This window comes from Phragmites australis, chromosome 17, assembly GCF_958298935.1.
Source record: "Phragmites australis chromosome 17, lpPhrAust1.1, whole genome shotgun sequence".
Classification (NCBI taxonomy): Eukaryota; Viridiplantae; Streptophyta; class Magnoliopsida; order Poales; family Poaceae; genus Phragmites; species Phragmites australis.
Window position 1 is genome coordinate 27293554 of NC_084937.1, and position 13267 is coordinate 27306820.

At 43.6% G+C, this 13267-nt stretch overlaps 1 protein-coding gene across 1 annotated transcript; it reads left to right on the forward strand.

The window, feature by feature from the left end:
* Window positions 1-471: 471 nt before the first annotated feature.
* On the forward strand, window positions 472-2490 carry LOC133896638 (ornithine decarboxylase 1B, chloroplastic-like). The gene is made up of 2 exons (XM_062337238.1): window positions 472-569; window positions 762-2490. Exon 2 carries the CDS (start codon window positions 857-859, stop codon window positions 2090-2092), a length of 1236 nt encoding a protein of 411 aa, XP_062193222.1. The 5' UTR covers window positions 472-569; window positions 762-856; the 3' UTR covers window positions 2093-2490.
* Window positions 2491-13267: the final 10777 nt, after the last annotated feature.

The window sequence follows — 13267 nt, forward strand, 5'->3', positions numbered from 1 at the left end:
TTTATATTTTTATTAAATATTATAACTATATTCTAATATAAAAAGTAAAAAATATTATTTTTTGTTTACTGAATGGAGTAATCTAATATCGTATCTTTTAGTGGGTCACAGGGAGGTAGGGTCTCCTTGAAAGCCCTGGGAAGAATGTTCCAATCTTCGCAGCCGGTACGACATAAACGTGCGTGCCGATCCATAATATTGGAAGGCCTTTTGAAAGTGCAGAAGGAGCGCCCCACTGCAAGCCTCTCTACCTACCCTGGCCCTATGCGCGCTCACGGGCTGCACCTGCCGCGCGCGTACATGCCCCTGCCTTGCGCGGCCGATTCGACGGCGCAGCCGCAGCCACACCGAACCACATCGCCGTCTGCCCACCTAACCCCCTCCTCCGTCGAAGCGCCAACTCCTTCCCTTCCCACGCGGCCGCGCTATATAAAGCACCGCGCCCAGCTCATCCCGAGCAAGCCGCGCGGCACACCAGCAAAGAGAGCCTTTCACCAAGAGCTATATATCTTCGTCACATCCCTTGTCTCGTTTTCATCCATCTCGATCTCAAGAGAACTTGGCAACGTGTAAGTGACCAGACATGTCGTGAATACGTTGGCAAAGTGAACAGTGTAAACCTGATTAATTCAGCATTGCGTGCGTGCTTCGAAATTTTCTTTTTAATAATGACATTGTTGCAGCGATTATATATAGTTACGGATAGCTGTTGAAGTTGGGGAACTAACTGTATGCGATTTTCTTTTTGTCATGGATTTTAGGTAACAAGAGCTAGCTACCACTTAGTTAATCAACAAGCTACTTGCGTTGCTAGCTCGAGTAGTAGTTGCCGCGTCATCGTCGTCAGCTAGCTATCATGGTTGGAGGTAGCCCCATGCAGGCCGTGCTGGTGGCGCCCGGCGTGAAGGACAGGAAGGTTGTCGCGTTCAAGCGCGACGCGCTCAAGGAGAAGGACGCCGTCAACGGCCTCATCCGCTCCATTGTCGCCACGTCCAGCCCCGCCCAGCGGAGCGCCTTCCACGTCTTCGACATCGCCAAGGTCGTCGACCTCCTCAGGGTCTGGCGCCGCGCGCTCGCCGACGTGCGCCCCTACTACGCCGTTAAGTGCAACCCCGAGCCGGCGCTCCTCGGCACGCTCGCCGCGCTCGGCGCGGGCTTCGACTGCGCCAGCCGCGCCGAGATCGAGGCTGTGCTCGCGCTCGGCGTCCAGCCCCGCAGCATTGTCTACGCCAACCCCTGCAAGCCCGAGGCACACCTCGAGTACGCCGCGGAGGTGGGCGTCAACCTCACCACCTACGACTCCGAGGAGGAGGTGGCCAAGGTCAAGCGCTGCCACCCCAAGTGCGAGCTCCTGCTCCGCCTCAAGGGCCCCGACGGCGGCGAGGCCAAGATCGACCTGGGAACCAAGTACGGCGCGCACGTCGACGAGGTCGTGCCGCTCCTGCGCGCCGCCCAGCGCGCGGGGCTCAACGTGGCTGGCGTGTCCTTCCACGTAGGGAGCGGCGCGTCCCGCCTGGACGTGTACCGCGGGGCCATCGAGGCCGCACGCGCGGCGTTCGACGCGGCCGCCGCCCTCGGCATGCCGCCCATGCGCATCCTCGACATCGGCGGGGGCTTCATGGCCGGCGCCACGTTCGACGAAGCCGCAGTGGTCATCAACCACGCGCTAGCGCAGCACTTCGGCGACCTTCCGTGCGTGGAAGTGATCGGTGAGCCTGGGCGGTATTTCGCTGAGACGGCCTTCACGCTCGCCGCGCGCGTCATCGGGAAGCGCACGCGCGGCGAGGTGCGCGAGTACTGGATCGACGACGGCCTCTACGGCTCGCTCAACTGCATCCTCATGGACCACTACGTGCCGCGCCCGAGGCCCCTAGCTAGCCCGCGCCCCGGCGAGAAGACGTACACGTCGACGGTGTTCGGGCCGACGTGCGACTCCCTCGACACGGTGGTGACCGGGTACCAGCTGCCGGAGATGAGTGTGGGCGACTGGCTCGTGTTCGACGACATGGGCGCCTACACCACGGCGGCCGGCTCCAAGTTCAACGGCTTCGATACGTCGGACATAAAGATCTACGTGGCATACTTCAGCTGATCAGGAACGACGACGACGTCGGGATTGATATGGACACGTTCGTTTGTTGTACTAAGTATACGAAAAAAGAATACGTGTAAGTATACAGTGTACGTTAGTTGCTGATTTATTTTACCTTTTTCTCTTTTCGAACAAGAAAACTGTACCCTTTTTTTCAAGAAGCTGTTGATTCAATGTGCTTGATTTTCGTTTTACATGTATCAATTGTCAGAGCGAGAATATTTCAGCGTAAATTTACCCGTTAACACGAGGCTCTTGTTACAATTGATCTTCTCCGTACTTGACTGTCTTTGGCAGTTGTTCTGGTGTCCGTTGGGAAAGAGGTATCACCCCAACGGCACCTCTCATCCTGTATAAAACAATATCTGATCAATGGAATGAATACAAGATTTTCTCTATTCAATTGTCTCCTATCGTTTACATTCTAACACATTATCATGCACTTTTGCTCGACACTACACTAATTCCGTTCTCCTTCACGGCAGAGTACATCAACACACCACATAAGAACAAGATAAAATTAGGTGGATATCATCGCAAAAATGTCTATATTGGAAAATATCATCGGTGTGAGGATGGCATACCCACATGTCATCCTTACACTAATGGTATTTTCTAACTTTTATGATTTTTACGATGGTACCCAGCAAATTGCTCCGAAGAACAAAGAAGACTGTAACAAAGAAGAAACCGACCATAGAGAAGAACATCTTTGCACCACACAAGATCTACCGCGACATCATCACTGTCATCACCATCCTTGCGATAATTGTCTTCTTCGTTGCATCACACCTCTGTACTAGAGTTGCTTTCCCAACCACGACGGCGATGCATCCACGTTGCTCACCTGCGCGATGTTGAAGCCACCAACAGTCTCTGGTCGGCCATCCTTCGGGCTTCCTCCCGGCCTCCACCCTCCGGTGGTGTCCCTCCGCCCTCTAGCGCACACCCCTGACGGTGCTCCCCTGGCCACGCCTGAACCTGCCATGACATGGCGGTTGCGCGACCTACCCATGACCGTCCACATGACCTCAAGGTGGGCGGTGGCCTGTGCATCCATCAGCGCCTCTCCACCACATGGTCGCGCCCACTAGCCCACCGGTGTCGTCTACACGAATAGATCTGACGGCGGTCGGCCTCACCAAGGCAACGTCTGCCCCTCCGCCCTCTGGCAGCGCACGGCTGTCCCCATGGAGACTACCTACTGCACCCCTTCTGCGCCTGCCCTCTTGGTGACCGGTCGTGACTGCGCTTGTTGACTCCCGGCCGGTGAAGCTTGATGCAACCTGGTAGTGGTGTCTTCCCCCACGGCGGTGGCCGCTTGCACCGTGTAGCGGATCCATTAGATCCACGTGGTGGTGGCGGCACGCAGCCTGCTCTCCCACGGATGCCACCCGATGGTGGTAGCCTGCTTAGTGGTGGCCATTGTCCAGCGCCCTCGCCTCCTCCCTCGGGAACCATTCGACGATGGCCATCGGCTGACGCCCTCACCTCCTCTTGTGGCTGCTCGACCAGCTAGAACCGGTCATGGCTCGTCGGCGTCCAGCCGAACCATGCTCTGGCAACAGCCTGCCCGAGGAGGCGTGCCTGTCCTCTGCCGCTCGCCCACCCTCTCTAATGGCAGAGGCTTGCCCTAGCCTGGCGATTTGCCCGATGCGGTTGGCTCGCCCGACGGCAACGGTTTTGGCCTGGCAGTGATGACCCGAGCCCAAAGGTGACGGCGCAAGAGGATAGGACCAAATGTAAGGAAGCAATTGAGAAAAAATTGCACTTGCTTCATTAAGACTTCCCACCGGAAGCAAAATGGGTCACTTACATCTGTAATACCTACTCTTTATTAAGACTTCCCACTGGAAGCAAAATGAGTCTATTGATTCGAAAGAATAAAGTGGTGAGATATGAAATGAAGCATGTAGCACAAGGATTCATGCAAAGATCCGACATCAGTTTCTGATGATAAGTTATGTGTGAAATTAAGTTCTGATATATAATATTTTGGCAGTATAAATGGATTTATCGATGCAGTTGATGTCGTGACTATATACTCTTATAAGTCACTAAATTCGGATATCTATATGCCTTTGAATGGCTTAAAATTCCAAATCCAAGAGCAAATCGCAATATATATTGTATAAAACTAAAAATTCACTCCATAACTTAAATCAATCAGACAAGATATGGTACAACTGATTGAATGAGTTCTTTTTACTAAAGGGTTACTCAAATGATGATTGCCCATATGTGTTAATTAAGAAATCATTCACTAGATTTTGTATCATCTCGCTGCACAAGATATAGAAGAGACAAACGATCATCTAAAGATGGAGTTCAAGATGTAATACTTGGTTTAAACCAAGTTTGCTTAAGTCCATAACTTAAGCACATTCCATCAGGAATCCCATCTAAATCACATATGATCATTTGATCCCTTGATGTTGATAAACATCCATTCAGATATAAAGGTGATGATAAGGTAATATCAGAACCTGAAGTTTCATATCCTGGTATGATTGGAGCACTTGGATATCTTGCAAATTGCCTTAGACTCAACTTTGTATTTGCAATCGAGTTATTAGCTAGACACAACATAGCTCCAACAAAAAGACATATAATTGGCTTATGGAATACCCAGATACTTCCAATGTACAAATGGTCTTGATTATTACATCAGAATATCAAGACAATGTCATGGTAGAACATACCGATACTATCTTATTGTCCGACCGGTTCCATTTTCCTACATGGTAGTATAGCCTTATGATGGATGTCATCAAAAGCAAACTATAGTTGCTACTTCCACTGATCATTTTGAACATTATATGCAATATCACATGTGTGTATTACTTCGTATAATGATTAATTATATTCTAGGATCATATGGTATAAATTCATCATAATATCCTATAATTATCTATCAAGATAATACTACTTGTATTTGTCAAATGCTAAAGGTTATATAAATTGTAATATCACAGAGAATATTGCCACAAAATATCTTACAAAAGAAGTCATGTAAATATCTAGCAGATTTATTCACTAAGTGGTTGCCCACTTTAATATTCTAGAAATGTATTCGTGGAATTAGCATGAAAAGACTTTAAGAATTGCATAGGGGAGTCAATCTCTAGATTATAACATATTTATGATCATCAGATCATATATATATATTGCACTCTTTTCACTTTATGGATTTTACTCTCTAGTTTTCTCATATGAGGTTTTTAATGATGCAATATTAATACAAGCATATATGACATCTTATTTTCTCCTAATATTTTCCCCACTGAATTTTCAAGGAGTTTTTCAATAACATGTTGCAATCATAATTTTCTCTTTATATTTTTCTCATAGAATTTTGTAATTTTCTCTTTATATTTTTCTCATAAAAATTTTGAAGAAAATATAGAGAGGACGGATCGATCAAGAGGAGTGTTACAATTGATCTTCTCCATAATCTAACTGCCTTCGGCAGTTGCTCTGGCGTCCGTTAGGAAAGAGGTGTCTCCCTAATGACACCCTCTCATCTTATATAAAATAAGATCTGATCTATAGAATGAATACAAGATTTTCTCTTTTCAATTGTCTTCTATCGTTTACATTCTAACAGCTCCCATACGTGAACACGAGAATATTTCTTTAGCTAGCGCTAGATCTCATCCGTGAACACGAGGCACCTTACGATATATCTGCAACGCACATTAAACTAAACTAATTTGGTTATACTGTTCCAGGGACGCTTATAAACATAATTCCTTCTGCTTTGTACTGTAAAACAGACATATTTGTTTGTTAAATGGAAGATACAAATACAATTAATGAATATAATTGCTTCAGTTTTACTCACAGGTAGGTAACTACTATAACCCATTTTTTTTAAAAAAAAACTACTATAACCATGGACATGGGCCTATAAAGATGTGACACAAGATCACGGCCGAGACGGGCTCTGTAGAGGCGAGCTTCCTCATCTGATCCGGTCCACAAGAGCAGGCCTGATTCAAGGACCTTAGCTTTTAAATTCGGAATTTTTTTGTTAGCAGCGCTGACAAACAGAAAAGGTTAGCTGCAGGTGCACAAGACTAGTTACGTCTCCTGTTATTAATATGTGACATTTTAATTATCAAGGTTCAATCACTAATATATGATATTTGCAATACATTTGATGGTTCCTCACACCATCAAAATAAGGCCAATCTACAACTGAGATGATCAAAGTCCCCTGCTCCAAGCTGAATTCAAATTTCATGGGGTGCACAGCTATAAGGACGTGTTTGGATGGGTGGCTCAGCTCGTGCATACATCCGCCAATACAGTACGCTCACGGATATGTTTGTTTGGATGTCTGGATCAGCGCTCGAGGCCTGCATCCGCCCAGCTTGGTCGGCGGGAAACGCCGGAATCGGTCATCTCCACCAGGCTGACTGGGGAGATGAAAAACACTGTATATGTAATTTTTTTTATTTAACTCTCAATTTTATTTAGGGTATAAGAGTGATCCAAAAATTCTTGTGAGTAAACTAGAGCTCACTAGCAACCTATTTTAATTAGTTTGATCCAAAATACTAAGTTAATATTTAATTAAAATTCTCTAAAAAACATAAAAAATTCACTAATATTCTTATCATGTGATGTATTAATTTATAAAAATATTTTCAACCCTAGATTATTTGGTAAAAAAGTGAATTTATGTGTAATACAGCATATACTCATGCAGACAACCAAACACAATCTCTTCTTAGCCAGGCTGCGCACATGCGGTCAACCAAACATACCCTATTGTATCTCCCCAGCTTAGCTCAACTCAGCCTGTATGACTCATACGAGTCAGGATGAGGACATTCGGACAACCAAATAGAGCCTAAGTGAGTGTCTTCAGTTATTTTTTATAGATTTTCCAAGTCTCTGAGCATAAACGGTTCAAGGAAATATTAATACTCCTCCACATATCCAGAAACATCTAGCAAAGTGAATTTGATTTTTTTTTCTTAGAACAGGAAGCTATAGTACATATGAAGAGGTGCTGTATGTGTGTTTGATTTAAGGAGAATGCGGATTTAAACCTACAAGCTCAATCATCACAGTCTTGAACGTGTTCTACCACTAGGCTAGGTGGGTGCTTAAAATATAATTTGACTTTTGCAAGCATAAAATGGCAACTAGTACGCTGCCGTAAAAGGTTAACATCGATCTATTTCTTCCATATATTGTATAAACTATCTTGCAAATGGAATCCGAACAATACGTAATTTGGTCGTCTCGTATTAGGTAGACAAATGGACATAGGGCTTCAGTTGCAACGGAAAACTTCCCGTTTCCCATAGCTACTAAGATCCGGCCGGATATACCCGAACTTCTTTAGGTTCATTGTGTTAATTGTCACTTGTCACTTGTCACCATTACATACATATTATTTTCTGAAGCTTAATGAAGAATGCCTTTTAACAAAAAGTATGAGAGAGGTACATATCTTAAGCTAGCATTTCCATTCACGTACGCCACTTCTGCATAGCGTCACAAGATTAGATAGGGTAGTTCTTAGTTCACATCATGATTCAGATATATATGTAATCACATCAGTTTAAATTCTTTGACATATATATGTTACTGTTTCTATTATAAAACCCTCAATATTAGGAGGACCAAGGGCATAAAGAAAATAAAAAAAGGTCCTTAAAACAAAATCCTAACCAATCTAGCTACCGCTTGTGCTGGATGTAAAAAGATCTCACGATTTTGAAACAACAATAATACTTGAAATTTCGTCATAGCGAAGTCAAATATTACTTGACAATAAAGTCCATATGGTTTTAACCCAATGATGACGGTATATTAGAATGTGCTTACATTATTTTAACTAGCCGTGCACCTCAAGCAGACCCAAACGACGCTTACCAATTTGTTAAGCAAGTTTTACATCGAATTCTGACCTTATATGTGAGGTCGATATTCAGGTGGTATGGCTACATCTAGGATCGATGAGAATCGGCGACGTGGGGAAGCAAAACCAAGATCTATATATCTTAAGAGGGAATTACCTACCCTATCCTTGATTTGAAGATTACAGAAAACGACATCAGATCCATGCTGCACCTAGCTTCATTTCTGCTCAAGATTCAACAAGGAATTAAGTCGTCCAGCGACGCAGGAGCTGAATAATTATTTTAAAATCACGAGATTAGAATACCTAACCTAACCGGACAAAATGAGTTCACAAGAATATCCACAGGACCCTAACTGCTCCAAGCGTTGTAGCTAGACTCGGCCAGCACGATTTTGAGATCTCACCTCACACACACACACACACACACACTTTAAAATTCAGTTTGGAAATTGTATGTGCAAGCATGCATGGGTCATGCAGCCACCCTTCTCTAACTGGAGCATACGCATGCAGCTAGTTCAACGTGCACCCATGACACATCTAAAAGAAACAAAGCCCATCGTGACATATGGCAATAAGTTGTAAGAGTTATTTTTCCTAGAAATGATTAGTAATATATATAGCTGACTCTGATGAGTCCTTGGCCATACGTGTACACTAGATGTAAGCAAGGGCCAAGCTAGGTGCATGGGCATTATCGTTTCCAGGTCTGTTTGATACCCGAATCCAGTGACCTACCCCGCGCGGCGCTCGTTGCAGTTTGTTTAGCTGTATTTCCAGTTCCATCGAGGGCAGTGTCTGCCTGAGCTAGAAACAGAAGGGTTTGAAACGTTGAAGTCACTGCCACTTGCGTGTTCCGACCTGCGTTTGAATTTGTTGAAAGCGCAGGAATGAACGAACGACTTTATTCGGCAGCAGCAGGTAGGTTGATGACTAGCCGTGAAATGCATGCTAATGCATCGCTTTCAGGGTAGAACGACGGCAGCTAAGTCATCTGCAGGGGCAAGATCAATTAGCGTGAAAGTCTCCTTGTCTTTTCCTCTGCCGACGACGGGTCGTCGTGATTTCGCCGGAAACGTCGAGACGTCACGGCCGCTGCTGTAGGGCGGGGCCGGTCGGCGGCAGCCGGCAGGCGAGGCGAGACCGCGAGAGCGGAGTCGAGGCGCCACACCGGCTTGCTTTCCCGCTCTCGGCTGGTGCGCGTTGCCCGTGGCCCATGTACATTTGGGTTCGCACCGTGGGCCTCTCATGGAGTGGCCAGACACCGCTTGGGCCTTTTTCGAGCGGGAAAAAAATATACGTGCTCTGTCCGGGCACCTAAAAAAATTCTAGATGTCATCGGCAGGCCCGGCCCTGAGATTTTGGGCTCGGTGCAAAACTAAACATACGACCTTTAGATCTTTAATATATATGAGTTGTTATTGATAAAAATTTAAATTGTATTAAAAACAATATTTATATGGAATACTACATACATATTACTTAAAAATTTCTTCGGATATTTATCAGATGTGAAGTCATTGATGATGGTATCAATAACAATCTCATCCAATAATTTCTTCTCAATGCATAAAGTTGTCAGATCGTTTAAACTTTCTTTGGACATTGTATACCTCAAATGATTCTTCAATAATTTCAACTTTGAAAAACTTCTTTCAACAGATATCATAGTCACAGGCACAGTAAATAAGATCCGATAAACAACAGAAATATTAGAATAACAATCTGCATTCTAACAAACTCAAAAATCTCCATGACTGACATTGCTCTATCTTGTAAAGTCAACTGCGTAACACTTAACTCAGAAATTAGATTATTTAACTCAACATCAGATGAACCCTCTAGAGAGAAAGTTTCTGCAAATTTAGTGCAACAGGCTTTTAGTTCAATACCATCCAATGACTTCAAGATTGTTGAACTTATTAAAAACCCAAATATACTTTTGAATTCTTGGAGTTCATCAAATCTAGTTTTCAATGAAGTGATTGCCATATCAATCATAACAAAAAAGCAATCAACTTCAAAAGCCCTCTTAGCTTGCAAATTTGCTTCACCACAATCAGTTTCATCAAACTGTTTCTTCCTAATAAAACGACATTTTATTGGAAATGATGTCTCTACACCCATTTCAGATGCAATACCTTTGCCTATGATCAGACTAGAAGCAAATTCATTTCTATAGCTGTAAAAGTAATTCATTATGCCTTCAATTTGCTGTAAGGTAGACTCAATGCACATGGATGGTGATTACAACTTCTTACTCACAGTGTTAATAACAAATAAAATGTCATACCAAATAACCATACCAAGTATAAACTCAAAGCTGTCAAGCACTTCAAATAAATTTTTTGCATCACTCTTATCCTTGGGATCAGTATCATCAGCTTCCCTTAAATTTAACAAAGCTGACCTTAGCTCGGAAGCTTGATACGTAATTGCTTTAACACTTTTGATTCGACTCTCCCAACGAGTATTGCACAACGACTCATAGTTAAATTTGGAACATGTTCAAGCAAAACTTTCCATCTTTTGGTAGAACCAGAAAACAATACATATATCCGTTGCACAATTCCAAAAAATAAAATAGCTTTAACACATGATTTAGCCATATCACAAAGAGTAAGATTAAGATTGTGGCAAGCACATGGCATATACAAAGCTCTTCAATTAATATCAAGCAACCGTCTTTGCACCTCCTTGTGTTTTCCTTTCATGCTAGATTCGTTATCATAACCTTGACCCCTAATGTCATCAATATTAAGACCAAAAAACTTGATGGAATCAATCAATCAATACATTGAAAAGACCAGAACCAGATGTATCATCCACCATCAAGAAACCCAGAAAATACTCCTCTAATTTTATTTTGCCATCGGACATATTAACACATCGAACCAACAAATTCATTTGCTCTTGATGACTCGCATCTGGGGTACAATCAAGGATAATGGAGAAATATTTTGCCTCTTTAACGATCTTTATGATAGAATTTGTAATATCAGAAACCAAAAGAGAAACCAACTCATTCTGAATTTTATGACTAAGATAATGATAATGAATCTCATTATTTTGAATACGTCTAAGATGGTCTTGCATCACCAAGTCAAATTCTGCAACCATCTCAGCACAAGCTAAGAAATTGCCATTCTAATCATTATAGAGTTGCTCATTGGATCCTCTAAAAGCCAAATTACGTTTACCAAGAAATTTGATAATGGCAATTATTCTTATTAAAGCTTGTCTTATACGTTCTTTCTCCTTTGTGATTTGCTGTTGTAAATCTTTGTCAATTGTTTCACTTTTCCTCAATCTAGCTCTCAGTTCATTCCAAGAGGTTATGTTGGTAATATGCTCTACACTAACTTTGTGTTCTTTTAGCCTCTCACTAATATGTCTCCAATCTCTAAATCCATCATGCCCCAATGAACTCTTGCAATTTCTAGAATTGAAAATCTTACAATAAAAGCAAAATACTTTATCAACGTGCTTCGAATAGACTAACCATTTTCTGTCATGAACCTTCTCATTGCTCATTTTTCTAGAGAAATGAGCATACGAAAAATGTCTTGAGTTGTCATCTAAAAGGAATACAATATTTTCTTCTCTTATAGACCCCTTCTCCACTAATATGTGCCTAGCTTTGTTATCAAGATTATCCCAATTTCTTGGATCATAAATATTCGTAGTAAAAACCGGCTGCTCATCAACACTAGCAGATTCTGTAGTAGATGAGTTAAATATGTTCTCATAACCATTTACATTGCTATCATCCTCGTTGATGTCAACATTGTCTTCCATAGGGGTAGGGCTCTGGTCTTAATCGTTCACATTAGTTTGTTCCTACACAACAACTATCGTACACTCATCTGGGTTTTTTGAACTGCCCGTATTACTCCTTAAAAATTTGTCCATTGCCCCCTTCTGTGATTCTTTTAACTCATCCATATGTTTTCTCTTTTTTTTTCCTTTTTTCTCTACCCGATGCGTACTTTCTCAATGATATGATACCTAGGATGAACTGATAATTGAAAAGATTAACATGTTAGTGGTTGAACTCATATACATTACAAAATTACAAAACTAAAAAAAGATCGGATTAATTGAATCTAACCTGAAATCCTGATTCCTGAATCAGTAGACAGTAGTGTCAGCGTGTGCAGGCGGCCAGGCGCTCCTGGAGGTCTCGCTACTCCTGCTCGGGAGTCCCCTCGCGCAGGCACAGACCGCATAGCAGAGTAGCCACCGGCCAACTGGCCAAGATCCTGCAGGCTGCAATGGTTCAAGCCTTCAAGGAAGAAGCCAAGATAGAAGGGCAAGATTGTGCTCGTGCCATGGCAAATTGGCAATAGGCGGCGGGCGACGGCCAAGAGGTGAAAGGGTGCCGGTCTGTCGGAACGGGCTGAACGGCAACAACGCGTGGACTGTGATTCTTTGAAGCAGAGTCTCGACCATGCTGTCCGTGCAGACGGCCTGCAGAACGCTGGGTGAGGACAGGTGGGCAGACGTCTTGCACTCTCGCTGCTCCTGTTTCCTACTGGGTCGACGCTGCCACGCTGGGTGAGGCCTTGCCGCTGCCGCCCGAGGGGATAGGTGGGGGCCCTACGAGTTGGGGATCCGGAGCGGCCGTACTGCTCGCTCTCTAGGGCCGGCCTTGGTCATCTATGAGTATTTTAATATTAGATATAAATTTGTATGGTGTTGATCTAATTGTAAGTGATCAATTATATTGTTATGCTTATGCGCACTCACTGCTCGTTTTTTTTAGCCCTATCTCAAATATTTCCACCTGTCAACACCGCACCAATCTTAAAGCACCGTGTCTCGCTTCCCCACACCACAAGCCGAGCAACTCGTCTTCCATCCCATCGATCGATCGCTTCGTATCACATAAAACAGACCTGCGCTATCCCGTTTCCATGGCATCTCCTTCCCTGCGCTGCTAACAAAGTTCTCGGAAGTATGAATTTCGAAGAAAAGGCTAGGGTTCTTGCATTATGAAGCCACTTTTGAGGACTGGATCAAGATGAGGCAGGTTGCCTTGGAGGGCTCGTTGGGGCCGTAAGCCTGTGGCACATTCATATAGGCCCATGGTCTTCCTTCAAAAAAATATAGGCCCATGGCTATGTTTATGTTTACTATTACAGATATGAAAACAGAAGAAATTTATGTTTGTGGTTGTCCCGGTGGAATAGTTTAGCCAAGTTAATTTAGTTTAACAGGCATATATATAGCAGTATATTCAGGTATTGCAAGATGCCTTGTCTTCATATTCAGGAACTTCCATGAGGTGGATG

Excerpts from the sequence above, each read along its gene's own strand:
- LOC133896638 (XM_062337238.1), top strand. The coding sequence starts at position 857 with ATGGTTGGAGGTAGCCCCATGCAGGCCGTGCTGGTGGCGCCCGGCGTG.